Source organism: Lampris incognitus, chromosome 20 (assembly GCF_029633865.1).
Source record: "Lampris incognitus isolate fLamInc1 chromosome 20, fLamInc1.hap2, whole genome shotgun sequence".
In the NCBI taxonomy this organism is placed as follows: Eukaryota; Metazoa; Chordata; class Actinopteri; order Lampriformes; family Lampridae; genus Lampris; species Lampris incognitus.
The window spans coordinates 30,768,528-30,794,761 of NC_079230.1; the positions used below are offsets into that span (position 1 = coordinate 30,768,528).

General features: G+C 46.5%; 1 protein-coding gene across 2 annotated transcripts in view; it reads left to right on the forward strand.

The window, feature by feature from the left end:
• LOC130130285 (glycogen phosphorylase, muscle form-like) overlaps window positions 1-26,234 on the forward strand; it is a 36,567-nt gene that overhangs the window by 6,583 nt on the left and 3,750 nt on the right. The window contains exons 3-16 of one of the 2 annotated variants that reach the window (XM_056299940.1): window positions 4,684-4,762; window positions 4,942-5,045; window positions 5,293-5,424; window positions 7,434-7,545; window positions 7,697-7,779; window positions 7,960-8,103; window positions 8,326-8,418; window positions 16,682-16,828; window positions 18,036-18,199; window positions 18,957-19,071; window positions 19,228-19,329; window positions 20,990-21,137; window positions 21,223-21,281; window positions 22,977-23,118. In XM_056299940.1, the coding sequence (XP_056155915.1) occupies window positions 4,684-4,762; window positions 4,942-5,045; window positions 5,293-5,424; window positions 7,434-7,545; window positions 7,697-7,779; window positions 7,960-8,103; window positions 8,326-8,418; window positions 16,682-16,828; window positions 18,036-18,199; window positions 18,957-19,071; window positions 19,228-19,329; window positions 20,990-21,137; window positions 21,223-21,281; window positions 22,977-23,118 (1,624 nt within the window). Of the gene's footprint in view, window positions 1-4,683; window positions 4,763-4,941; window positions 5,084-5,292; window positions 5,425-7,433; window positions 7,546-7,696; window positions 7,780-7,959; window positions 8,104-8,325; window positions 8,419-16,681; window positions 16,829-18,035; window positions 18,200-18,956; window positions 19,072-19,227; window positions 19,330-20,989; window positions 21,138-21,222; window positions 21,282-22,976; window positions 23,119-26,234 lie in introns of those variants that run through there. The other variant, XM_056299941.1, reaches the window with a different exon arrangement.

Here is a 26,234-nt window from a genome sequence, read left to right on the forward strand (position 1 = left end):
TAAAGTCTATGAACAGGATGCATGTCTAGGTGTTTGGCGATTCCAGGTGTTGCAGGGCTATGCTAACTGCATCCTCAACAGACCAGTTGGCTTGATAGGCACATTCATATGGGTCCATCATTGGGGAGGTGTATTTCAAGTATGACAGAATGATACCTTCAAATGCTTTTATGGCTACAGATGTTAGAGCGACTGGTCTGAAGTAATTGAGGCAGGTGATCTTTCAGGACTTTGGCACAGGAATGATGGTAGAGAGTTTGAAGCACTGTGGGACTGTAGATTGACTTGGAGAGGTGTTAAATATGGTGGAACATATTGGGGCCAATTGTGCTGCACAGTGGCTCAACAAAGCAGGTCTGATGCCATCTGGCCCTGCTGCTTTCCTAATGTTCAACTTGAATGTAGCTCTCACCTCCTCTTCCTGGATGCTGAAGGGTGGCATTGGAGTGGGAGTAGGGGGGATGGATGGTGGAATAGGTTTTTCAAACCTTGCATAAAACTTATTTAATTTGTCTGGGAGGTTATTGTCATTATCTGGAGATGAGAGCAGGGGTGGTTTTTGTAATCTGTAATTTCCTTAAGATTTTTTCCATATTTATCTGGAGTTACTGGAAGAAAATTGTTCCAATTTTGTTGCATAGCTGGACTTTGCTTTTCTTATGGCAGCATGCAATTTAGCTGCTCTGTATTGATCCCTATTTCCATTTTTGTATCCCCAGTTTTTTTCTTTGTGTAGTGGGTGTAATTCTTTGGGCAACCAGGGTTTTCCATACAATGTCACTTTTTGGTAGGGAGCACATTTCTTCACAGAACTTGATGTATGATATCACTGTGTTGTGAGTTCATTGAGGGAGCCGCAAGCTGCACTAAATGTATTCCCATTAGTGCATTCAAAGCACCCTTGAAGCCTCTCAATGGCATCCATGGACCAGGACTTGACTGATTTGGATGTTTTCTTGATGGATCTAAGCTTTTGTCTGTAGTTTGGGATGAGGAAAAACACAGTGTGGTCAGACTTCCCCAGTGGAGCCCTCGGGAATGCACGGTAAGCATTTGAAATTGAGATGTAGCAGTGATCCAGGGTTTTGTTTTCTCTACTATGGCAAGTGACTTGTTGCTTATAGTTCGGCAGCTTGAGGGACAGGTTCATATGGTTGAAATCACCTAACACAATGACAGACGTGTCAGGGTTGGTGTTTTCAAGAGGAAATGTGTTGTGAGTGTTTGCTAATGGCTGCGTTAGCATTAGCTTGTAGTGGAATCTAAACACCAACTAATACAATTGAAGAAAATTCTGTCAGAAGGTAATATGGTCTGCATTTCAAACTGATTAATTCAAGATCCTAAGAGCAGTAGCGATAAAGGATTGTTGAGTTGTTACACCAGTGCTGATTGACCATGAGACAAATATCCCCACCTTTTGGGGGTGTCCGGGTAGCGTAGCAGTCTATTCCGTTGCCTCTCAACGCGGGGATCGCCGGATCGAATCCCCGTGTTACCTCCGGCTTGGTCAGGCGTCGGTACAGACACAATTGGCCATGTCTGCAGGTGGGAAGCCGGATGTGAGTGTGTGTCCTGGTCACTGCACTAGTGCCTCCTCTGGTTGGTTGGGGCGCCTGTTCGGGGATGGGGGGGTGATGAACTGGGGGGAATAGCGTGATCCTCCCATGCGCTACGTCCCCCTGGTGAAACTCCTCAGTCAGGTGAAAGAAAGCGGCTGGCGACTCCACATGTATGGGAGGAGACATGTGGTAGTCTGCAGCCCTCCCCGGATTGGCAGAGGGGGTGGGGCAGCCACTGGGACAGTTCAGAAGAGTGGGGTAATTGGCTGGATACAATTGGGGTGAAAGAGGGGGGAACCCCCCCCCCCCCAAAAAAAACATACTGCCACCTTTTGACTTGTGAGATAGTTTAGCTGACCTGTCGGCTCTGAAGATAGTGAAGGGGGGGGGGGTTACCGCTTGATCAGGGACCGCTTGATCCAGCCATGTCTCGGTAAGGCAGAAGGCTGAGCAGTCTGTAGTCTTGTCAGTTTGTGTTAAAGACAAAAGTTCATCCATTTCATTTTTGAGGGCTGGCATGTCGGATAAGATCAGTGCCGGTAGTGGGGGTCGATAGGGCCGTCTCCTGAACTTGGGAGAGCACCGCTGTTCTCTGTCTCCCTATAGGTATATTTCCCCAGGCTGGTGATCCAGTGTTGTTTACAACCAGTATATCCTCTGGAATGTGGGCAGATAGTCCCAAATCGCCAAATGTAGTCCTCCTGATGTACAGCATAGACTCGATGCTTTTCTGACATAAACCATAGACAAAAGTGCAAGACACAGCAGCAGAGCAGGAACTGGGGCAAGCCTCATGGTGGCCATCTTGGATGAAGATGCAGAGGACGGGAAGAAATGGAAACGTGCCTACAGTTTAGTGCAAGATAGATGGATAACGTTACTGTCAAGCCAAGACTGGAAAATTTTCTTTGGTCTCACCAGGTAAAACAAAAATCACATCAGTAACAAAACATCACAACAATCCATGTACCATACAGTATACATCATACATGCAATCACAAGAAAGAATTTATTAGTGCAGTTTGTTAATTGTAATTGCACTGTGAACAAAAGGTCCTTTGTAGATCTTTTTGTTTGTCAGGGATGTTCTGTTGCGTCGTCCTGACCATGACCCAAGGGGAGTAACTTAAACTCGCACCAGAGGGCTTGTTTAGGGTCATTAATAATAGACAGAGCTTTTCCGTGTACAGCTATATTGTACAGGTCATCCAGGGACTCTGGCTGATGGCCTACTTTCCCTGCTGTTACGACGATCCTGGCCAGCGTTTTTTTTATTATGGGGGTGTGGCCGCCAGTCATAAAGAGGTGCAGTTCTTTTGATAAAGCAAAAATAAGCTGAAACTGCAATGGGCTGCAGGACAAAAACACAAGACACTGGAAGATTGGAACCCTACTGTTTCATGTTGATAGAAGGACTATGGTATGGAGATATAACAACATGGGTCCATGCATCCAGGCCACATCAGCATTGCAGACTGGTGGTTGTGTGATGATGTGGAGCGTGTTTTGACACACATTGGTCCGTCACCTTGATTAAAAAGTAACTAAAGCGTAGGCCAGGGATGGGCAACATGATCCAGAAAGGGCCAGTGTGGGTGCAGGTCTTTGTCCCAACCAAGCAGTTACACACCTGATTCTATTAGTCAGCCAATAGTCTTTGCTAAGGACCTTGATTTGTAGACAGGTGTGTAACTGCTTGGTTGGAACGAAGACCTGCACCCACACCGGCCCTTTCTGGATCATGTTGCCCATCCCTGACCTAGACCATTTTAGTCAGTTTGCTGACATCTACAGGTTAAAGTCCATGCAAAGGTTAAAAACATGGCAGGTGTCAGGCATCCGGGTAGCATAGTGGTCTATTGCGTTGCCTACCAACACGCAGATCGCTGGATCGAATTCCCGTGTTACCTCCGGCTTGGTCGGGCGTCCTATAGACACAGTTGGCCATGTCTGCGGGTGGGTATGTGTCCTGGTTGCTGTACTAGCTCCTCCTCTGGTCTGTTGGGCACCTGTTTGGTGGGGAGGGGGAACTGGGGGGATTAGTGTGATCCTCCCACGTGCTACGTCCCCCTGGTGAAACTCCTCACTGTCAGGTGAAAAGAAGCGGTTGGTGACTCCACATGTACTGGAGGAGGCATGTGGTAGTCTGCAGCCCTCCCTGGATCGACAGAGGGGGTGGAGCAGTGACCGGGATGGCTCGGAAAAGTGGGGTAATTGGCCAGATACAATTGGGGAGGAAAAAGAGAGGAAGAATCCCCCCTCCCAAAAAAAAACCACGGCAGGCTGTTCTTGGTACGCTGTGATTTTAGCATAGCAGGCTAAACACAGTTGCAGATAATAGTGTTTATTATGGCTCTGTTGGATGTAGGTGTGCCAAAGAACCAGCATTGACAGGACTATTGACAATTGTTAGTGCTGGCTCTCCCTGCTGTTCAAACAGCCATGCAAACTAAATCAAAATTTGGCTTTTCAATCTCGATGCACTGTAGTGTTCCATAAAGTGACTATCTCTGGTGGTTGAAATATGTGGTAGAATCTCTTTTTCAACGTACACCCATAAAATGGGCGGCACGGTGTCCCAGTGGTTAGCACTGTTGCCTCACAGCAAGAAGGTCCCGCGTTCAAACACTGGGGTTGTCCAACCTTAGGGGTCATCCTAGGTCGTCCTCTGTGGAGTTTGCATGTTCTCCCAGTGTCTGTGGTGGGTTTTCTCTGGGTACTCCGGTTTCCCCCACCATCAAAAAGACATGCACGTTAGGGTTAATACTTCTGTCTGTGCCCCTGAGCAAGGCATGGCAAGACGAACTGGAGTTGGTCCCCGGGGGCTGCATGGTGACTGCCCACTGCTCCTAGCTACAAAGCTAGGATGGGTTAAATGCAGAGAAAGGGCTTCTCCCACGGGGATTAATGAAGTAATTTTAAAAAATCATTCTGCATTGCGTTTTTAAAAGGATGTGTCCACATTAACGCAAACGTCAACAGAGAATAAGATTATCATATTAAGTCTTTAGAGGTAGATGTCAAGTACATTACATGGTTTTTGTAATTTGGATGTTATTTCATAGTGAGCCCACTAAGGGATAAATCTTCTTAATAGGTTTAATATTTCTGTATTCATCAGTTGGGTCTGGATATGGAGGAGCTACAGGACATGGAGGAAGACGCTGGTCTGGGCAATGGAGGGCTTGGTCGTCTTGCTGGTGAGTTCCCATCTTCTCCTGCTTTTCTTTCATTGTCAGGCTAGCACTTCCCTCCCTGCTCAAAATAGCCAAGCCACGAACCGTGACGCTCAGTGGTCTGGACATTTTTATCTTACAGAGTCTCTCCCCCCTCTTCGTCTTCCAATCCCCCCACCCTACTACCCAACCTGTTACCTCAGCCTGCTTCCTAGACTCCATGGCTTCTCTGGGCCTGGCTGCTTATGGCTACGGCATCCGCTATGAGTTTGGCATCTTCAACCAGAAAATTGTCAATGGCTGGCAGGTATTTCAACCTGCCACATGGATTATATTCCTGGTTTGGTAAACAAATTTAACCCTGTGGCTTTGGATGGCATCATGTGTTCTTAGTCAGGTGTAAATGGTTGAATGAAACCATTGCACATTTGTAGTGAGTCTGCATTACGTAGATGTATTAAAATAATTAACAACTTCAAATGTTGCATCACTGCATGACCTATAATATCACACAGAAATGATTCACACTGATAATCTTTGTACTCTGAATAAAGGTGGAAGAAGCTGATGATTGGCTGCGCTACGGCAATCCCTGGGAGAAGGCTCGCCCTGAGTATATGCGTCCCGTCCACTTCTATGGAAGAGTGGAGCACACGCCTGATGGAGTGAAATGGGTTGACACACAGGTTAGGATTCAGAGCCGTTGCTCTTGCATCAGTTGTGATGAAAGGCCTTGAGAAATGTGTGGTGTCTATGTTGAAATCGGACAGGAAAAGCAAGTAAGACCCATTACAGTTGTCTTGTAGACAGAGTACAGATAATGCCATTACTGCCATTGTGCACTTGGTTTTGAAACATTGTAACAAACAGAACTCAGCGGGTTAAGGTGAATAACAGTCTGTCAGTCAGTACTGGAGCGCCACAAGGCTCTGTCAGCTCACCTCTTCTTTTTACACTGTACACAAATGATTGCTCATTCAGGCACTCTGAACTATATTTTCAAATACTCAGACAGTTTTTCCATGTTAAGTTTACAAACATCTAGCATTCAGAAGTAAGGGAGTGTGTTGATTGGTGTGACACAAATCACCTAATTTTAAATATAGATAAAACAGAAATTATTTTTGATCCCTGTTGCGAATTCAGGGGGCAGCCCGAGAACCGCCTCGGTCGGGACACGAATCCGGGTCGCTTGCACCACGGGAGACTGCGCTAAACCAGTCAACTAAAGGGTGTGACCCATTAGCCAAGGGACAGCGAGTCTAGCCATTCGTGATCGTTACACTACCCCCCCTCCTTCTGGAAGCGCGTCCTCGTACTTCAGCATATCAGCTCCCTCACGCCTCTGGGCGCACGTGCTTCCGATGGCCTCACAGTCTCACCATCCCACTTCTGACACCAATGTGGCGGTTCCCGGGCTGCCCCCCGAATTCGTTATAATCCCAAAGAAGTTGGTGATCACAGTCCAGTGGTTATCCATAACCAGCCAATTACACAAGTTCAGTCCTATAAGTATCTTGGTGTCCACATTCATCGCACTTTATCCTGGAATATTCATGTTGACTGGGTATGTTCTCGACCCCTCCAGAGAATGTATTTTTTGTGTAGATTGTGTCTGTATGGAGTCGAACAAAACAATGTTTTTGTTTTATCAGGCTGTTTTAGAAAGTGTAATCATGTATGGAATGACTGCATGATTTGGGAAGCTTCGGTGTCATCAAAATCAAAGTTATCAAAGTTAGTTCAGACTGAGATGAAAATAATCGGTCAGCGGTATCATTATAATCTTCAGGCTGTTTGACGAGTGCATAGTTAAGCAGGTAAAGAGAATCCTCTGTGATCCATTCCATACTCTACTGTTAGTATGAGCCGTTACCATCAGCAGACGATACAGAGCTCAACGGTGCAAATTGTATCAATTTAAGAACTTCTTCATGGGGTATCCGGGTGGTGTGGTGGTCTACTCCGTTGTCTACCAACACGGGGATCGCCGGTTTGAATCCCCGTGTTACCTTGGGCTTGGTCGGACGTCCCTACAGACACAATTGGCCGTGTCTGTGGGGGGGTATCCAGATGTGGGTATGTGTCCTGGTCGCTGCACTAGCGCCTCCTCTGGTTGTTCAGGGGGAGGGGGAACTCAGGGGAATAGTGTGATCCTCCCACACGCTACGTCCCCCTGGTGAAACTCCTCACTGTCAGGTGATAAGAAGCGGCTGGCACCTCCACATGTATTGGAGGAGGCATGTGGTAGTCTGCAGCCCTCCCCGGACTGGCAGAAGGGGTGGAGCAGCATCTGGAATGGCTCGGAAAAGTGGGGTAATTGGCCAAGTACAACTGGGGTGAAAAAGGGAGGAAAAAAAACAAAAAACACAAACTGATTGATACCTCAGGTTCTATATATATGTGTGTGTGTGTGTGTGTGTGTTTGTGTGTGTGTGTGTGTGTGTGTGTGTATATATATATATATATATATATATATATATATTCCCCTATATATGTACTCTCTCTGTCTTCTGTTTGCTGGTGTTGTGTTCCCATATGTGTTGGCGGGTCTAGCTTTGTCTAGTCCGAGTCCAGTTTCCCCATGGGGACAGTAAAGTATATATCTATCTATCTTATCTATCTATCGCTAGTCCATTGGGTCCAGTTAATTATCAATTGAACTAATCATGCACTTCTTTATGGCTGGGTCTAGGTGGTTTTGGCTCTTCCATATGACACTCCAGTGCCAGGCTATCGTAACAACATAGTCAACACCATGAGACTGTGGTCTGCCAAGGCCCCTTGTGATTTCAACCTCAAAGACTGTGAGTGTTAAAATGTGGACGCTGAATGAATCTGTGACTAATTTTCATGCTAATATAAATCTATATGTCATTCAGGAGGAACATATGCCAAAAAGCAGACACACACTGACATATAACTAATGTTGACATAAACAATATGTATGTTCCCTAGTTAATGTTGGTGGCTACATCCAAGCAGTGCTGGATAGAAACTTGGCCGAGAACATCTCTCGTGTCCTCTACCCTAATGACAACGTGAGTAAGAGTGGACATCGCTGCTATATAATTTTTAAAAAATGATAGTATTTAAATGAAAAGACAGCCACTGCATGGCTCTCATTACCAACCCTTTAACATACTGAAGTTCGATTTAAAGCAGTTGAGATTTATTTGAACATATTCTACATCTGTCTCGTTCATCTTCTTCCACTTCAGTTCTTTGAGGGCAAAGAGCTGCGTCTCAAGCAGGAGTACTTTGTGGTGGCAGCCACTCTTCAGGACATCATTCGCCGCTTCAAGTCCTCCAAGTTTGGCTCCACGGAGATTGTGCGCATGGACCTGTCCACTCTGCCAGAAAAAGTGAGATAAAGCAAACGAATCAATCATGGTATCACTGTGTGATTGGGAAAAGTATTGTTGGTCATGAGCTAGAGGATTCCTGAGATGCAAGTTCCCCTTGCTTTGCGCTGTTTTAGGTCATCTACACAATACAACACAAGAGGGCACGTTTTGTGTGGAGTAGGTCATCTGTTTACAATGGTGTTTAATAATTCTATTGCTGTTTCTTTCTCTGGTGTGCAGGTTGCCATCCAGCTGAATGACACTCATCCTGCTTTGGCCATCCCTGAGCTGATGAGGATCTTGGTGGACACTGAGAAGCTGCCATGGGAAAAGGTATACAACGCCTCAGTTGCACACTTCGTGCTGTCTAGCTTGAGCGTAAACGTACAGTAAGGTTAAGAAGCCTTGAGTCCACTACTAAGATCTGTTTATTTTCATCAGCCATCAAGAACCAACACAAAAGTTTTATTCAGTTGATGTATCTGAAAAAAGATTAAAAAAAAATTTATCAACACAAGTCAAAACATTTTGATTGATATTGACAAGAAGTCAGAATTCGCAATATTTGGTACCTCCACCTTTTGGTGTAGTTACAGATTGTACTCCGTCTGGCATTGCTTCTAGTTTGCACAGAATTTGAGAATCCAAATTGTCCCAGCAGTCTTTGAGAGTATTTGACCTGTGACATTACAGTTGGACAATGTCTTTGTGCGTGCTAAATAATCCAGGTAAGGAAGTCACAGAAAGGGAAATGTTTCATCACTCATCTAAGTCACTTCTTCATTCTCGACTGACTGCAGGTGTCCCCACCCTTATAAACAATACAGTTGCGTAACGACTGAAAAAAAGGATTGGTTTCATATGCAAATTACCATGACCATTGACTAGAGTTACAGTGGCCATGTGTGCTATTCAGAGGATTGGGGAAAAGTTGCAATTACAGTCTTGTAAGATGGCGATAGATGTAATCTAAGGGCCCAAACTGACATCAGAGAACTATCGGCGACGAAGGTCGACTGTTGCGTCGCCTCACATCGTCTGCATCTGGGCCAAAAAGTAGCACTTGAATACACTGCAAAGACTCCAGCCAACGGCCAACTAACATGTACCTTCTGCATGAGAAGAAATAACTCTACATACCAGCAGGTGACGGTAGTCTGTATTCAGCATTCGAAATTTGAAACCGGAAGACCCAGGACTGCGGATAAACAAACCGTAAACAAAGCAGCATTTGCTTACCATTTGTTATTATTTCTTTATTATTTTGGTAAACAGAACGAACGAATGATATTTACCGTGCGCTAGTGAACAATAACACAAACAATTATGGACAGTTTCTAAAGAGCTCAATGGCCAAAAAGAAAATCTTACCTGATATAACAACTTTTATTTTCAGTCTCATGCCAGAGTTCTGTTCTCATCACTCGGTTGGCATAACGTTTTTCTGTAATGTCGTACAGTGCCGGCCTCTCCTGAATCATGCTGATCAGCTGGTCTTCAGTTTTTTTCATTCCAGATTGCCGTGTCGTTGTGAAAATATGAGCTTCTTGAAATGTTCAGGTGAGACGAAGATGAAAAATGAGAAGAGCCTTATGTATGTGGCCTCTTGACTTTGTCGTTTGCTTGCTTCCGTAACTTCCGTTTCTCTTCTCGTGCACTGATTCGCTAAGCTGAACAGCCAATCAGAGTGATCTCTCTCACCGACGGGTTCCGCCACCGATTCAACATGCTGAATCGTCCAAAAAGCTGCTTACAGGGGTCTGACTAGTGCCAACGGTGCGGGACACACTGCAAAAGCTAGGGCCACAGACGCTCACCGACGGCCGAACATTGGTCGATGGCCGACCGTCGGCCTGGTGTGTCACGGCCTTTAGGCCCCCTCCTTGGTTCAGGGATGGTCGTCCCATCTTAACATAGATGGCCTCTTTGACTCCCCGTTCAAACAAGTGTTCCTCCCTATCAAGGATGTGCACATCCTCATCCTTGAAAGAGTGGCCACTGGCCTGTAGATGGTGTAGACTGTGAAGTCCTGGCCTGCAGATGGTGTTGACTGTGGAGTCCTGGCCTGCAGATGGTGTTGACTGTGGAGTCCTGGCCTGACGTGTTAGCTATCCTGTGTTGTTCCATCCTCTTGGCCAGTGTCTGTTTAGTTTCCCTAATGTACAAGTCAAGGCAATCCTCCTGGCACTTAACAGCGTACACTATATTGCTCTGTTTGTGCCACGGGATGCGATCCTTGGGGTGGACCAATTTCTGGCAACTGTTCCAAGTAACATCCATTCCTGTTGAAGACGCAGTGGAGGTAGTCCAAATGAAATTGTGAGATGACCCCATCCTTACCAAAAGGACCACCCTTAACACTGACCAAATGTGTCTGCTCCTGAAGCTGTATCTTCAGTCCACGTACTTCACATACAGGGGGCAGTACTATAGGCAGAAGTATGGGTGTGCTATGGGTTCGCCAGTTTCACTTAAAGCGGCCAACTTGTATATGGAGGAAGTGGAAAAGAGGGCTCTGATGTGCTATCCAGGGACACCACCAAGCCATTGGTTCAGATTTGTGGACAACACCTGGGTTAAAATTAAAATCTCAGGACGTACCACATTTCACTGACCACATTAACTCCGTGGAGGCCACATCAAGTTTAGGGAGGATGTGAAAAATGACAGGTTGGCCTTCTTGGACTGTGAAATTGCAAGTAGTGATGGGGGACATTTGATTGTTGATGTTTACCGTAAACCCGCACAGATCATCGTCCCACACCGCTTCCGGTGTGGGAAGATGGCGGCGCAAATTCACGTTTGCGGTGGCCTCACCCCGTACCGTGCATGCGGTGTCTTTGTCCACATCTGTGTCTAAGTTTGTGTCTTCGTTTGATGGCTGGGAGAGCTGGCGCTGGATTGGCTGGGAGAGCTTGGTCCGCCGTGTCCTGTGGCCCCAGGGACGACCACGGCCCTGCCTGGAGCTGTGCCCGAAGAGGAAACACTGAGGGTGGTCTGACAGGACGTGGAAGCGGGATCGGCTAAGCTAACTGCTAGCCCATGCAGACCAGCAGTTCCATCAGTCATCCTGGCTGGCATTCGTTCTTCTGGACAGTGATTTTTTTAAAAAAAAGGTTTTTTTAGATATATTTGTTAGTTTGGATATGTGTGTTCTTGGTAGTTTTTGGATGTGTTTTTGTCTTTGTGCTGCACTGCTGTGGGCTGGAGGAAATGATGTTTCGTTTCATTTCATGTGCCCAAGTGCATGAAATGAAACGACCAAGTGTTTCTGATTCTGATCAGTACTTAAGGTTTGACTCTCATCATCCACTGGTGCACAGACTAGGAGTCATCAGGACGCTGTACCACCGAGCTGACAATGTCCCCACCGACACAGCGGCCGGGGAAGGGCAGATATCCCACATTAGACAGGCCCTGGTTAGGTGTGGTTATCCTAACTGGGTGTTTGTCAAAGCCAGGAAGACAAACAGTGCACCAGCCAATCAAAGAGAGGACAAGGCCACCAGCTGCCGAAGCATAAACCAGTGGTGATTCCGTATGTGGTGGGAGTTTCAGAACAGTTGAGATGCATATTTTCCCAACACTGCATCTCGGTTGCTTTCACACCCTCTGGGTCAGCCTCTGGGTTCTGAGATTGTCGTTGCATTAACTGTTAATGTGGCGTCTCTTCACATAAGCCTCACGATTACAACCGAAAACTCAGTTGGATTCATCTGTAAAAAATGTTTTACAGATGAATCCAATATTGTCATGTGGCAACTCTCAGCAGAGCTTTTGAGTATCTGCAAAATGCTTTTAACAGAGTGCAAGCTCAGCTGTATCAGCTGAAGCTTGTCTTGAATGCTGACAAAAAACAAACTTATGGTGTTTTCAAACACTAGGAAGTTAGAGTTAAATCAGAGCATTGTTACTACTCATGGTAAACAAACTGAGGCAGTCTCCACCAACAAATACTTGGGGTTTTTAATTGATGACCACCTCCCTTTTAAGCCCCATATACAGAGTCTGGTGAAAAAGGTGAAATTACAGTTAGGTTTTTATTTTAGGAACAAGTCTTGTTTTTCTCTCGGTGTCAGGCGAGGACTAGCTGAAGCAACATTCTTAAATGTTCTTGACTATGGCGACTTACTGTACATGAAGGCATCAGCCCATTGTCTCCATATGTTAGACACCGTGTATCGTGGATCATTATTGTGTCCATATGTTAGACACCGTGTATCATGGAGCATTATTGTGTCCATATGTTAGACACTGTGTATCATGGAGCATTATTGTCTCCATATGTTAGATACTGTGTATCATGGAGCATTATTGTGTCCATATGTTAGACACCGTGTCTCATGGAGCATTATTGTGTCCATATGTTAGACACCGTGTATCGTGGATCATTATTGTGTCCATATGTTAGACACCGTGTATCATGGAGCATTATTGTCTCCATATGTTAGACACCGTGTATCGTGGATCATTATTGTGTCCATATGTTAGACACCGTGTATCATGGAGCATTATTGTGTCCATATGTTAGACACTGTGTATCATGGAGCATTATTGTCTCCATATGTTAGATACTGTGTATCATGGAGCATTATTGTGTCCATATGTTAGACACCGTGTCTCATGGAGCATTATTGTGTCCATATGTTAGACACCGTATGGAGCATTATTGTCTCCATATGTTAGACACTGTGTATCATGGAGCATTATTGTGTCCATATGTTAGACACCGTGTATCATGGAGCATTATTGTGTCCATATGTTAGACACCGTGTATCATGGAGCATTATTGTCTCCATATGTTAGACACCGTGTATCATGGAGCATTATTGTCTCCATTTGTTAGACACTGTGTATCATGGAGCATTATTGTGTCCATATGTTAGACACCGTGTATCATGGAGCATTATTGTGTCCATATGTTAGACACCGTGTATCATGGAGCATTATTGTGTCCATATGTTAGACACTGTGTATCATGGAGCATTATTGTGTCCATATGTTAGACACCGTGTCTCATGGAGCATTATTGTGTCCATATGTTAGACACCGTATGGAGCATTATTGTGTCCATATGTTAGACACTGTGTATCATGGAGCATTATTGTGTCCATATGTTAGACACCGTGTATCATGGAGCATTATTGTGTCCATATGTTAGACACCGTGTATCATGGAGCATTATTGTCTCCATATGTTAGACACCGTGTATCATGGAGCATTATTGTCTCCATTTGTTAGACACTGTGTATCATGGAGCATTATTGTGTCCATATGTTAGACACCGTGTATCATGGAGCATTATTGTGTCCATATGTTAGACACCGTGTATCATGGAGCATTATTGTGTCCATATGTTAGACACTGTGTATCATGGAGCATTATTGTCTCCATATGTTAGACACCGTGTATCATGGAGCATTATTGTCTCCATATGTTAGACACCGTGTATCATGGAGCATTATTGTGTCCATATGTTAGACACCGTGTATCATGGAGCATTATTGTGTCCATATGCTAGACACTGTGTATCATGGAGCATTATTGTCTCCATTTGTTAGACACCGTGTATCATGGAGCATTATTGTGTCCATATGTTAGACACCGTGTATCATGGAGCATTATTGTGTCCATATGTTAGACACTGTGTATCATGGAGTATTATTGTCTCCATATGTTAGACACTGTGTATCATGGAGCATTATTGTCTCCATATGTTAGACACTGTGTATCATGGAGCATTATTGTGTCCATATGTTAGACACTGTGTCTCATGGAGCATTATTGTCTCCATATGTTAGACACCGTGTATCATGGAGCATTATTGTGTCCATATGTTAGACACCGTGTATCATGGAGCATTATTGTCTCCATATGTTAGACACCGTGTCTCATGGAGCATTATTGTCTCCATATGTTAGACACTGTGTATCATGGAGCATTATTGTGTCCATATGTTAGACACTGTGTATCATGGAGCATTATTGTGTCCATATGTTAGACACCGTGTATCATGGAGCATTATTGTGTCCATATGCTAGACACTGTGTATCATGGAGCATTATTGTGTCCATATGTTAGACACTGTGTATCATGGAGCATTATTGCCTCCATATGTTAGACACCATGTATCATGGAGCATTATTGTGTCCATATGTTAGACACCGTGTATCATGGAGCATTATTGTGTCCATATGCTAGACACCGTGTATCATGGAGCATTATTGTGTCCATATGTTAGACACCGTGTATCATGGAGCATTATTGTCTCCATATGTTAGACACTGTGTATCATGGAGCATTATTGTCTCCATATGTTAGACACCGTGTATCATGGAGCATTATTGTCTCCATATGTTAGACACTGTGTATCATGGAGCATTATTGTGTCCATATGTTAGACACCGTGTATCATGGAGCATTATTGTCTCCATATGTTAGACACTGTGTCTCATGGAGCATTATTGTGTCCGTATGTTAGACACTGTGTATCATGGAGCATTATTGTGTCCATATGTTAGACACTGTGTATCATGGAGTATTATTGTCTCCATATGTTAGACACTGTGTATCATGGAGCATTATTGTCTCCATATGTTAGACACTGTGTATCATGGAGCATTATTGTGTCCATATGTTAGACACTGTGTATCATGGAGCATTATTGTGTCCATATGTTAGACACTGTGTCTCATGGAGCATTATTGTGTCCATATGTTAGACACCATGGAGCATTATTGTGTCCATATGTTAGACACCGTATGGAGCATTATTGTGTCCATATGTTAGACACTGTGTATCATGGAGCATTATTGTGTCCATATGTTAGACACCGTGTATCATGGAGCATTATTGTGTCCATATGTTAGACACCGTGTATCATGGAGCATTATTGTCTCCATATGTTAGACACCATATGGAGCATTATTGTCTCCATATGTTAGACATTGTGTCTCATGGAGCATTATTGTGTCCATATGTTAGACACCGTGTATCATGGAGCATTATTGTCTCCATATGTTAGACACCATATGGAGCATTATTGTCTCCATATGTTAGACACCGTGTATCATGGAGCATTATTGTCTCCATATGTTAGACACTGTCTCATGGATCATTATTGTCTCCATATGTTAGACACCGTATGGAGCATTATTGTGTCCATATGTTAGACACCGTGTATCATGGAGCATTATTGTCTCCATATGTTAGACACTGTGTATCATGGAGCATTATTGTCTCCATATGTTAGACACTGTATCATGGAGCATTATTGTGTCCATATGTTAGACACTGTGTATCATGGAGCATTATTGTGTCCATATGTTAGACACTGTGTATCATGGAGCATTATTGTCTCCATATGTTAGACACCGTGTATCATGGAGCATTATTGTGTCCATATGTTAGACACTGTGTCTCATGGAGCATTATTGTCTCCATATGTTAGACACTGTGTCTCATGGAGCATTATTGTCTCCATATGTTAGACACCGTGTATCATGGAGCATTATTGTCTCCATATGTTAGACACTGTGTCTCATGGAGCATTATTGTCTCCATATGTTAGACACTGTGTCTCATGGAGCATTGCGGTTTGTTACAAACTGTACAGCCCTCACTCTTCACTGCGTCCTTTACTCCAAAGTCAGCTGGCCTGCTCTATCAACACGGCAACCGAGTCACCGGTATGTTTTTATCTATAAGGCCATTCTGGGTACCCTCCCCTGTTATTTATGTATCTCTCTGTCCATAAAACATGGCACTTATGGGTTACGGTCTCAGGACACCTTGCAATGACTGTTCCTAAAGTTGGGACTGAGCCGGGCAAGAAGGCCTTTATGTTTTCTGCACCATCTGCCCAGAATAGCCTGCAGAATGGACTTAAACTCCAGGACTTGGTTACTCTATCCGAATTTAAAGGTGTGGTTAAGTCTGTGGAATCTGAGTCTATTGGAAACTGTAAATGTTTCAGTTGATAACAGGTTTGTATCTTTTCCTTCATTTTTGTGCTGTTTTGCCCTTTGAGCTGTTCTGTTGCCTTCATGTGAGTGTGTGTTGAAACCGGTGTACTGCTGCCACTCTTGGCCAGGTCTCTCGTAAAAGAGATGTTAATCTCAATGGGACTAACCTGGTTAAATAAATGTAAATGGAAAAAAGCTTTCCTCTGGTCTTTAACAGTGACATTTCTGTCACCTTTAGGCCCCACTAACCGTTTTGACTTGTGTTGAGGTCGAAGATGTGGTTTAGAAACTGCTACTCGTCCATTAATGTCGGATTGGAGTGTCACTGTCGCTGAAATGAAAAGTAGTGTCACAATATTTCGAGTAAATGAAAAGAAATTATGTGCAAACAAATTAGAGATTTCCATTGCCTACATCCTTTAACAAAGTTTTTTTTTTTTAACTTTTCATCAGTTTTTCATCACGGATTGTTGAGTAAGAAACGTTAGTCTTCGATGAATGAAGAAAACAAACAGATCTTGGTGGTGGACTCTTGGAGAAATGTCAAAGAAAATGACGGCTAGTTTCAAAATATATTCAAAAAAAACCTGTAAAACCTAACAATCACACCTTCATCTCCCCTTCATCTTCAGTCTTGGGACATCGTGGTGCGTACCTGTGCCTACACCAACCACACTGTTCTGCCTGAGGCCCTTGAGCGTTGGCCCATCGATCTGTTCCAGAACCTCCTGCCCCGTCACCTGGAGATCATATATGAGATTAACAGGCGGCACCTGGAGGTAAGCTGGACGGGAGGATGCCCCCTGCTGCCTCCCTACAGTCCTGCGCTCCGCAGCTCACAGCACTAGTTAGCATCGTTCCTTTGTAGATGGACAGTGTCTTGAGATGGACAGAGCCTCCACAAACTCAACGGTGATAATATTTGATCATTATGCTGCATTCATATCAAAAGATGAATGCGGGTGTCTGGGTAGCGTAGCGGTCTATTCCGTTGCCTACCAACACGAGGATCGCTGGTTCGAACCCTCGTGTTACCTCCAGCTTGGTCAGGTGTACCTACAGACACAACTGGCCGTGTCTGTGGGTGGCAAGCTGGATGTGGGTATGTGTCCTGGTCGCTGCACTTGCGCCTCCTCTGGTCAGTTGGGGCGCCTGTTCGGGGGGGGGGAACTGGGGGAATAGCGTGATCCTCCTATGTGCTATGTCCCCCTGGTGAAACTCCTCACTGTCAGGTGAAAGGAAGTGGCTGGCGATTCCACATGTATGGGAGGAGGCATGTGGTGGTTTGCAGCCCTCCCCGGATTGGCAAGAGGAGGTGGAGCAGCGACCAGGACGACTTGGAAGAGTGGGGTGATTGGCCAGATACAATTGGGGAGAAAAGGCGGGAAAATGCAAAAAAAAACCCCAAAACAACAACAGATAACTGTTGCTTTACTCGCGCTATAAACCAAGTAGTGCTATGAAGCAGTTACGAGTAGCGCCACGGTTTCATGCCAACAGGTTCGTTTGACGACAGCATCATACAGCACTAGCATCCGTAACACAGAACCCAGAAACCTTGCGGACCTTTCACCATGCTAATTCCTTCTTATTTCATTTCATGTATGATACCAAAGTGGTATCACACAACTGGGGACATGCAGAAACGATACTGATCAAGTAGCCTTCATTTCGGCTTGTGATGCCAAACAAAGATGGTGGGCTGTCACTTTGTTGCTCAAGTGACTCTGGTGCGAGTTGAACATTTTTGTAACTCAAGCCACAAAGTTGCCTGGCACGACAAAGTACCCCAGAGCAACAAAGCCACTAGTTGAAACCTTCCACTGATGCTTCCTTAATTCAGGCTGTGTATGTAAGTCTTGTACCTTTGGTGTGAATGAGGCATTAAGATGCAAAAACGACATGCTCGTCACCTGAGTCCCAACCCTTTACGTTAACGTGTGACAAACAACCTGCTGTATGAGATGTTTTCTGTAACCTCTCCAGCGCATCACTGCTCTCTATCCTGGAGACCACGATCGTCTACGCCGCATGTCCCTCGTCGAGGAGGGCGGCAGCAAGAAAATCAACATGGCGCACCTGTGCATCGTAGGATCTCACGCTGTCAACGGAGTGGCCCGCATCCACTCGGAAATCATCAAGAACACTGTGTAGGAAAGCCTTCCCTGTTATCACACCACTGCTCATGTCCACTGTGACTGCATGCCTTTACAGTATACTATACTGTAGTATACTTTACTGTAGTACACTATACTGTAGTATACTATACTGTACTGTAGTATACTGTAGTGTACTGTACTGTACTGTAGTATACTATACTGTAGTGTACTGTACTGTACTGTAGTATACTATACTGTAGTGTACTGTACTGTAGTATACTATACTGTAGTATACTGTACTGTAGTACACTATATTGTAATGTAGGATAAGGTTTGTAGTAGAAGCTGTTGCCAGGGCAGCACAGTGGCACAGTGGTTAGCGTGGTTGCCTCACAGCAAGAAGGTCCTGGGTTCGAGCCCCGGGGTAGTCCAACCTTGGGGGTGGTCATCTCGGGTCGTCCTCTGTGTGGAGTTTGCATGTTCTCCCCGTGTCTGCGTGGGTTTCCTCCTGGGGCTCCGGTTTCCTCCCACAGTCCAAAGACATGTAGGTCGGGTGAATTGGCATTACTAAATTGTCCCTAGGTGTGTGTGTGTGTCTGTGTCGACCCTGTGTGATGGCCTGGTGACCTGTCCAGGGTGTCTCCCCGCCTGCCGCCCAGTGCCGCTGGGATAGGCTCCAGCATCCCCACGACCCTGAGAGCAGGTTAAGCGGTTCGGATAATGGATGGATGGAAGCTGTTGCCAGTTAGGCGTTGTTGTGTATGGAATCTGTTTTCAGTGGTCTCTGATGATCGTTTTCATCCACCAGGTTCAAGGACTTCTACGATATTGACCCTCAGAAGTTCCAGAATAAGACCAATGGCATCACGCCCAGGCGCTGGTTGGTGATGTGCAACCCTGGCCTGGCTGAGGTCATTGCAGAGGTGTGTATTTGCACTTGCAAAAAGTATCGGAGGACAGATCTGACACGGCTAAAACTTTGGTGCATGTTCAATATCCATTTATCCTGAAAGGTAAGATTTGAGTGGCGGCACAAAGTGCCGAGACTTACTGCTCCTGTGTCAACGTGTTATGTTCAGAGGATTGGTGAGGATTATATCCGTGACCTGGACCAGCTGAAGAAGCTTCTCAAGTTTGTGAATGATGACGCCTTCATTCGTGAGGTTGCCAAAGTCAAGCAAGTAAGAGCAAAACATTTTAACAAGATGGCTTGACTATCTCATATCATGCCATAAGTACAGGGGGAGGGTTTCCACCGCCTTGTGATTTTTTGACATGCATCTGGCATTCATTCATGAGTCATGAGTAGGGGTGTGACAGTTTCAATTGTACATCGAAAATTGATCAGGATCGGCCGTTCTCCCAGTACTTCTTTTTTTCTCCCTTTCCCCCCCCATTTGTACTACCCCACTCTGGTGAGCTGTCTCGGTCTCTGCTCCACCCCCTTTGCTGTTCCGGGGAGAGCTGCAGACTACCACATGTCTCCTCCCATACATGTGGAGTCACCAGCCACTTCTTTTCACCTGACAGTGAGGAGTTTCAGCAGGGGGACGTAGCACGCAGGAGGATCACGCTATTCCCCCCAGTTCCTCCTCCTCCCTGAACAGGCGCCCCAACTGACCAGAGGAGGCGCTAGTGCAGCGACCAGGACACACACCCACATCCGGCTTCCCACCCGCAGACACGGCCAATTGTGTCTGTAGGGACACACAACCAAGCCGGAGGTAACACGGGGATTCGATCTGGCGAGCCCCGTGTTGGCAGGCAACGGAATAGACCACCACGCGACCCAGACTTCCCTCCCAGTACTTTTTTTTCCTCTCCACCCCCGCTTATTTGTGTGCGTCTGAGGGGGGACGGGTGGACATCACATCAACACAGCGTAGCTTATTAACGGAGCCCGGGACATGACATCATTTGTTTTAGCGTCCGTTTTACAACTCGCACGCGTAGCTTTACTGACGCACACGTGCGCTTCATAAAAACGTTATGTCCATGTCACCTCCCGGGCTCAGTACCCGTCTGTAGCCTGCAGCTGCACTTTTCCAGACACCAGAGAGAAGTAATAGAACTGGAAAATCTGCCTGCTTCCCTGAAGTCACGGGTGTGACAGCAGTTTGCCTTTCCCGAGAGTTATGGCAACAACCGTCATGTGGCCGACAGAAACAGTTTGTCAGGCATAAAGCCAGCGATCTGTACAAGTCAACACTCGGTAGTCTAACAACGTCTAACAATGGCATCGCCGTCAATGCTGAAAAAAAAGTTTAAATCGAATCGAATTGTGGATTTGGAGAATCGTGACACCCCTATTCTTCCCCTCCCCTTTTTCTCCCCATTTGTACCCGGCCAATTACCCCACTCTTCCGAGCCGCCCCGGTCTCTGCTCCACCCCCTCTGCTGATCCGGGGAGGGCAGCAGACTACCACATGTCTCCTCCCATACATGTGGAGTCACCAGCTGCTTCTTTTCACCTGACAGTGAGGAGTTTCACCAGGGGGACGTAGCATGTGGGAGGATCACACTATTCCCCCCAGTTCCCCCTCCCCCTGAACAGGTGCCCCAACTGACCAGAGGAGCCGCTAGTGCAGCGACCAGGACACATACCCACATCCGGCTTCCCACCCGCAGACACGGCCAATTGTTTCTGTAGGGACGTCTGACCAAACCGGAGGTAATATGGGGATTCGACCCGTGATCCCCGTGTTGCTAGGCAACGGAAGAGACCGCTACGCCACCCGGACGCCGACACCCCTACTCATGATGGAAGACACTTGTTCATTTTTGCATTTTTCCACTTTCTGTGCTTCTGATCGCATCCCTCCCTATGACTTTATGTTTCAGGAGAACAAGATGAAGTTTGCCGTCCATCTGGAGGAGCACTACAAGGTCAAGATCAACCTCAACTCCCTGTTTGACGTGCAGGTCAAGAGGATCCACGAGTACAAGAGGCAGCTGCTCAACTGCCTGCATATCATCACACTGTATAACCGTGGGTATTTGCTCTTTCGACTTAGTTCAACATTTCTTTGACGCAATGATCTAAGAATTGAGGTAGACATTTTTTTTAAAATCAGGCATCAAGAAGGACCCCAGCAAGCCTTGGACTCCCAGGACTATTATGATTGGAGGAAAGGTGAGCAGCATTGCAGGATGTCACAACAGTACATGTCTGAATTACCTGTAGCGTGGCATATGATTTGTTCTACTGATTGTGCACGGATTAATATCAACACAAAAAGTAACTGGCACAGTGACTTGTTTACTTGGTTTTGAAGGTTTTACATTTACTCTGCTACTGACTACAGCATCAACCATTTTAAAAAGCAGTCCAGAATATTTGAGCACATTATAATTCCAGTCGAGAACTTGGTCTGGCAAGTGGCTTATAATGATGACCTTTCTTGGGTTTAAAGGGTAATCCTGTTTTGTTTTATACAACTTGATTTTTATTTGTGTAGTTATATTCACTGTGCATATTGGTTATGATGTAATTTTACTCTCCGGCTTCATTCTGGAGATTGTGAATATGGGACCACCGTTTGACAAAGCTTTCCATGGGCATCGTATGGTGCAACAGAACACAAGCATCAGACATGTTTCAACAAGTCCAATTCAACCCAATAATCTAAACCATGTGTTTGGAAGTGAAAATGAAAGTAGAAGTTAAACATTATGACAAGAAATGTCCAGTATTATCAATGGTCCATCACATTGCTGAGCTACGTCCTAGTTCAACTTGCAGGAATGACCGTCTTGCTTACTGTAGTTAGTAGTAACCATCCATAAACTACCCCACCAGCACAACTGAACAGTCAAAGATAATGGGGAATTGTGTGCAAATTATAACTGGAAACTAAGACTCAGGTTATAAAAAAAAAATATGGAATTATCCTTTAATATCAACTGAACCAACAGAATTTTCAGTTGTCAATTTCTCTTCCGACTGGAGTGCAAAATGATGTCTTGGTAATCCCCTACTTGGTTGTTGAAATGAGGGTTTTGTCACCTTTTTGCCAACATGTTGATGGAAGATGGCGGCGCAAATTCACGTTTGTGGCAGCCTCACTAAGTAACGTCCATGCAGTGTCTTTTTCCACGTCTGCGTCTAAGTTTGTCTTTGTTTGATGGCTGGGAGAGCTGGCGCTGGATTGGCTGGGAGAGCTTGGTCTACTGCATCCTGTGGGCCCAGGGACCACAGCCCTGCCTGGAACTGTGCCCGAAGAGGAAACACCGAGGGCAGTCTGACAGGATGCAGATGCGAGGCAGGCTAAGCTAACTGCTAGCCCATGCAGAACAGCAGTTCCAATAACACCAAGGGTGGTCTGGCAGCAGCCTCGCCTACCCTTGACTGTGTTTTTAGTGTGGAGTGCGGGGAGGTGTGTCAAAGGTGTCTAACTGGGAGAGCTGGCGCTGGATCGGCTGAGGGAGCTTGGTCTGCTGCGTGCTGTGGGCCAAAGGACCACGGCCCTGACCGGAGCTGTGCCCGAAGAGGAAACACAGAGGGCGGCCTGACAGGATGCGGAAGTGGGACAGGTTAAGCTAACTGCTAGCCCAAGAAGACCAGCAGTTCCGACAATCATCCTGGCTGGCGTTCGTTCTCCTGGACAGTGATTTTTTTTTTTTTTTGTAGTCTAGATAAATGTGTTACTTTGGATATGTGTGTTCTTGTAGTTCTTGTAGTATTTGGATATGTGTTTTTGTCTTTGTGTTGCACTGCTGTGGGCTGGGGGAAACGATGTTACATTTCATTTCATGTGTGCAAGTGCATGAAATGAAATGAAATGACAAGAGTGTTTCGGATTCTGATGTTGGTACCTATTCTCCCCAGGCGGCCCCAGGTTACCACACAGCAAAGATGATCATCAGGCTGATCACTGCCATTGGAGACATAGTCAATAACGACTCTGTTGTGGGAGATCGCCTCAAGGTCATCTTCCTTGAAAACTACAGGGTCACTCTAGCTGAAAAAGGTAAGAAATATTTACGTGATAGGACATTCTCTCCACCACGTTAAGGTGACTATTCTCGGAAGAGGGGTTTGTGTGTCCCGGTGATCCTGGGAGCTGTGTCTCCTCCAAGAATCATCACCTTAACATGGTGGAGGGGTTTGTGTGTCCCAGTAATTCTGGGAGCTGTGTTGTTGGGGGCAATAGCCTCTGGCAGGGTCTCCCAAGGCAAATTGGTCCCAGGGGAGGGGCCAGACTAAGAGCGATTCCCAAAAAACCCAGTGCATTTTACATCAGCAGAGTTACAGCACCTTGCCCGGAAAAGGGAAACCGGGGCCCCCTCCTGGAGCCAGACCTGGGAGGGGAGCTTGCTGGTGAGCATCTGGTGGCTGGGCCTTGGCCCATGAGGCCCAGTTGGGGCCAGCCCGAAAAAACAAGATGGAGCCACCAAACGCGGGGATGAGCATTGCGGTAGGGTGCAATGCAGGCCAGGCGGCAGGCAAAGGCGGGAACCGGGGCATGCTGACTTCCGGCATCACAGATTGGTCCTCGGGATGTGGAATGTCACCTTTCTGGCAGGGAAGGAGCCTGAGCTGGTGCAGAAGGTGGAGCGGTACCAACTAGATATAGTTGGGCTCCACGCATAGCCCATGCTATGCGTGGAGGTGACCAAACACCAAGACTAAACACCTGGAGAAGGGCTGGACTCCTTACTTTTTCAGAGCTGGCCAAGGTGACAGGCGCCGGGCAGGTGTGGGGATACTCACAGGTCCCCGGTTGAGCGTCGCTGTGTTGGAGTTCTCCCCGGGGAATGAGAGGGTTGCCTCTACGACTGCGAGTCGATGGGGAAAGGCTCTGATTGTTGTGTGTGCTTATGCACCGAATAGCAGTTTGGAGTATCCGGCCTTCTTGGAGTCTCTGGGTGGTGTCCTGGATAGGGCTCCGGCTCGGGACTCTATAGTTCTGCTGGGGGACTTCAATGCTCATGTGGGCAACGATGGAGAAACCTGGAGGGGCGTGATTGGGAGGAACGGCCTCTCCGATCGAACCTGAGCAGTGCATTGTTATTGGACTTCTGTGCGATTCATGAATTGGCAATAACAAACACCATGTTCAAACACAAGGTAGTTCATAAGTGTACTTGGTACCAGAACACCTTAGGCCGAAGATCGATGATAGACTTTGTGGTCTTATCATCAGATCTGCGGCCGTATGTTTTGGACACTCAGGTGAAGAGAGGAGCAGAGCTGTCAACTGATCACCACCTGGTGGTGAGTTGGATCACATGGTGGGGAAGGCTGCCAGACAGACCTGGCAAACCCAAACGTGTAGTGAGAAATGGGAATGTCTGGCGGAGGCCCCTGTCCGTGAGGTCTTCAACTCCCACCTCCAGAAGAAGTTCTCATGTATCCCGAGGGAGGCTGGGGACATGGAGTCTGAATTGGCCATGTTCAAAGCCTCTATTGTAGATGCGGCAGGCAGGAGCTGTGGTCATAAGGTCATCGGTGCCTGTCGAGGCGGCAACCTAAGAACCCGTTGGTGGACACCGGCGGTGAGGGAAGCCGTCAGGCTGAAGAAGGAGGCCTTTTGGACTTGGTTAGCCAAGGGGTCTCCTGAAGCAGCAGACAGGTACCAGGAGGCCAGAAGGGCAGCTGCTTTGGCGGTCATGGAAGCAAAAACTCGGGTATGGGAGGAGTTTGGTGAGGCTATGGAGGAGGACTTTGGGTTGGCCTCAAGGAAGTTCTGGCAAACCATCTGGCGACTCAGGAAGGGGAAGCAGGGCTTGGAGGACTTGGAGAAGGCTTACGACCGTGTACCCCAGGGCACTCTGTGAGGGGTACTGCGGGAGTATGGGGTACCGGGGCAGTTGCTACAAAGCCATCCGGTCCTTGTATAACCAAAGTGAGAGCTGTGTCCGCATTTTCGGCACAAAGTCAAACACGTTTTCGGTGGGTGTCGGACTCCGCCAAGGTTTTCCCTTGTCTCCGATTCTGTTTGTGATATTCATGGACAGGATCTCAAGGTGCAGCCAAGGTGAGGAATGTGTCCGTTTTGGGAATCTCAGAATTGCATCTCTGCTCTTCGCAGATGATGTGGTTTTGTTGGCTTCATCAGAACGTGACCTCCAGCGTGCACTGGGGCGGTTTGCAGCTACTGAGTATGAAATGGCTGGGATGAGAGTCAGCACCTCCAAGTCTGAGGCCATGGTTCTCTACCGGAAAATGGTGGATTGTGCCCTCTGGGTTGGGGATGAGTTGCTGCCTCAAGTGAAGGAGTTCAAGTATCTCGGGGTCTTGTTCACGAGTGAGGGTAGGATGGAGCAGGAGATTGACAGGCGGATTGGTGCAGCATCAGCAGTAATGTGGACATTGTACTGGACCGTTGTGGTGGAGAAGGAGCTGAGCTGGAAGGCAAAGTTCTCAATTTACCAGTCAATCTTTGTTCCAACCCTCACCTATGGTCATGAGCTTTGGGTAGTGACCGAAAGGGTGAGATCGTGGATACAAGCGGCTGAAATGAGTTTCCTCCGTGGGGTGTCTGGGCTCAGCCTTAGAGATAGGGTGAGGAGCTTGGACATCCGGAGGAGGGAGCTTGGAGTAGAGCCGCTGCTCCTTTGCATCGAAAGGAGCCAGTTGAGGTGGTTCGGGCATCTGATTAGGATGCCCCCTGGGTGCCTTCCTTTGGAGGTTTACCGGGCATGGCCAACTGGGAGGAGACCCCAGGGTAGACCCAGAACTCGCTGGAGGGACTACATGTCCAATCTGGCCTGGGAATGCCTTGGGATCCCCCAGGAGGAGCTGGAAGGTGTTGCTGGGGAGAGGGACATCTAGAGTGCCTTACTTAGCTTGCTGCCACCACGACCCGACCCCGGAAAAGCAGCTGATGATGAATAAATGAATGAATGAACATATTCTCTTTCCTTAATCCTAAAGTATGGTTAAGCGATTCTGGATGGAAGTTAGCAAGCATTAGCTATATTTCAGAAAACATAATGCAAAAGAACCCACCCCCTCACTTCTGCCTAAGAGCCTCATGAACGCAAAAACTGATTGACAGCAAGTACCAATGGAGACACCAGCTTGCAAAGAACTGTCCTGCTTGGCTGATAAGGAGCAGATACAGAGAAAATGTTCTGTCTC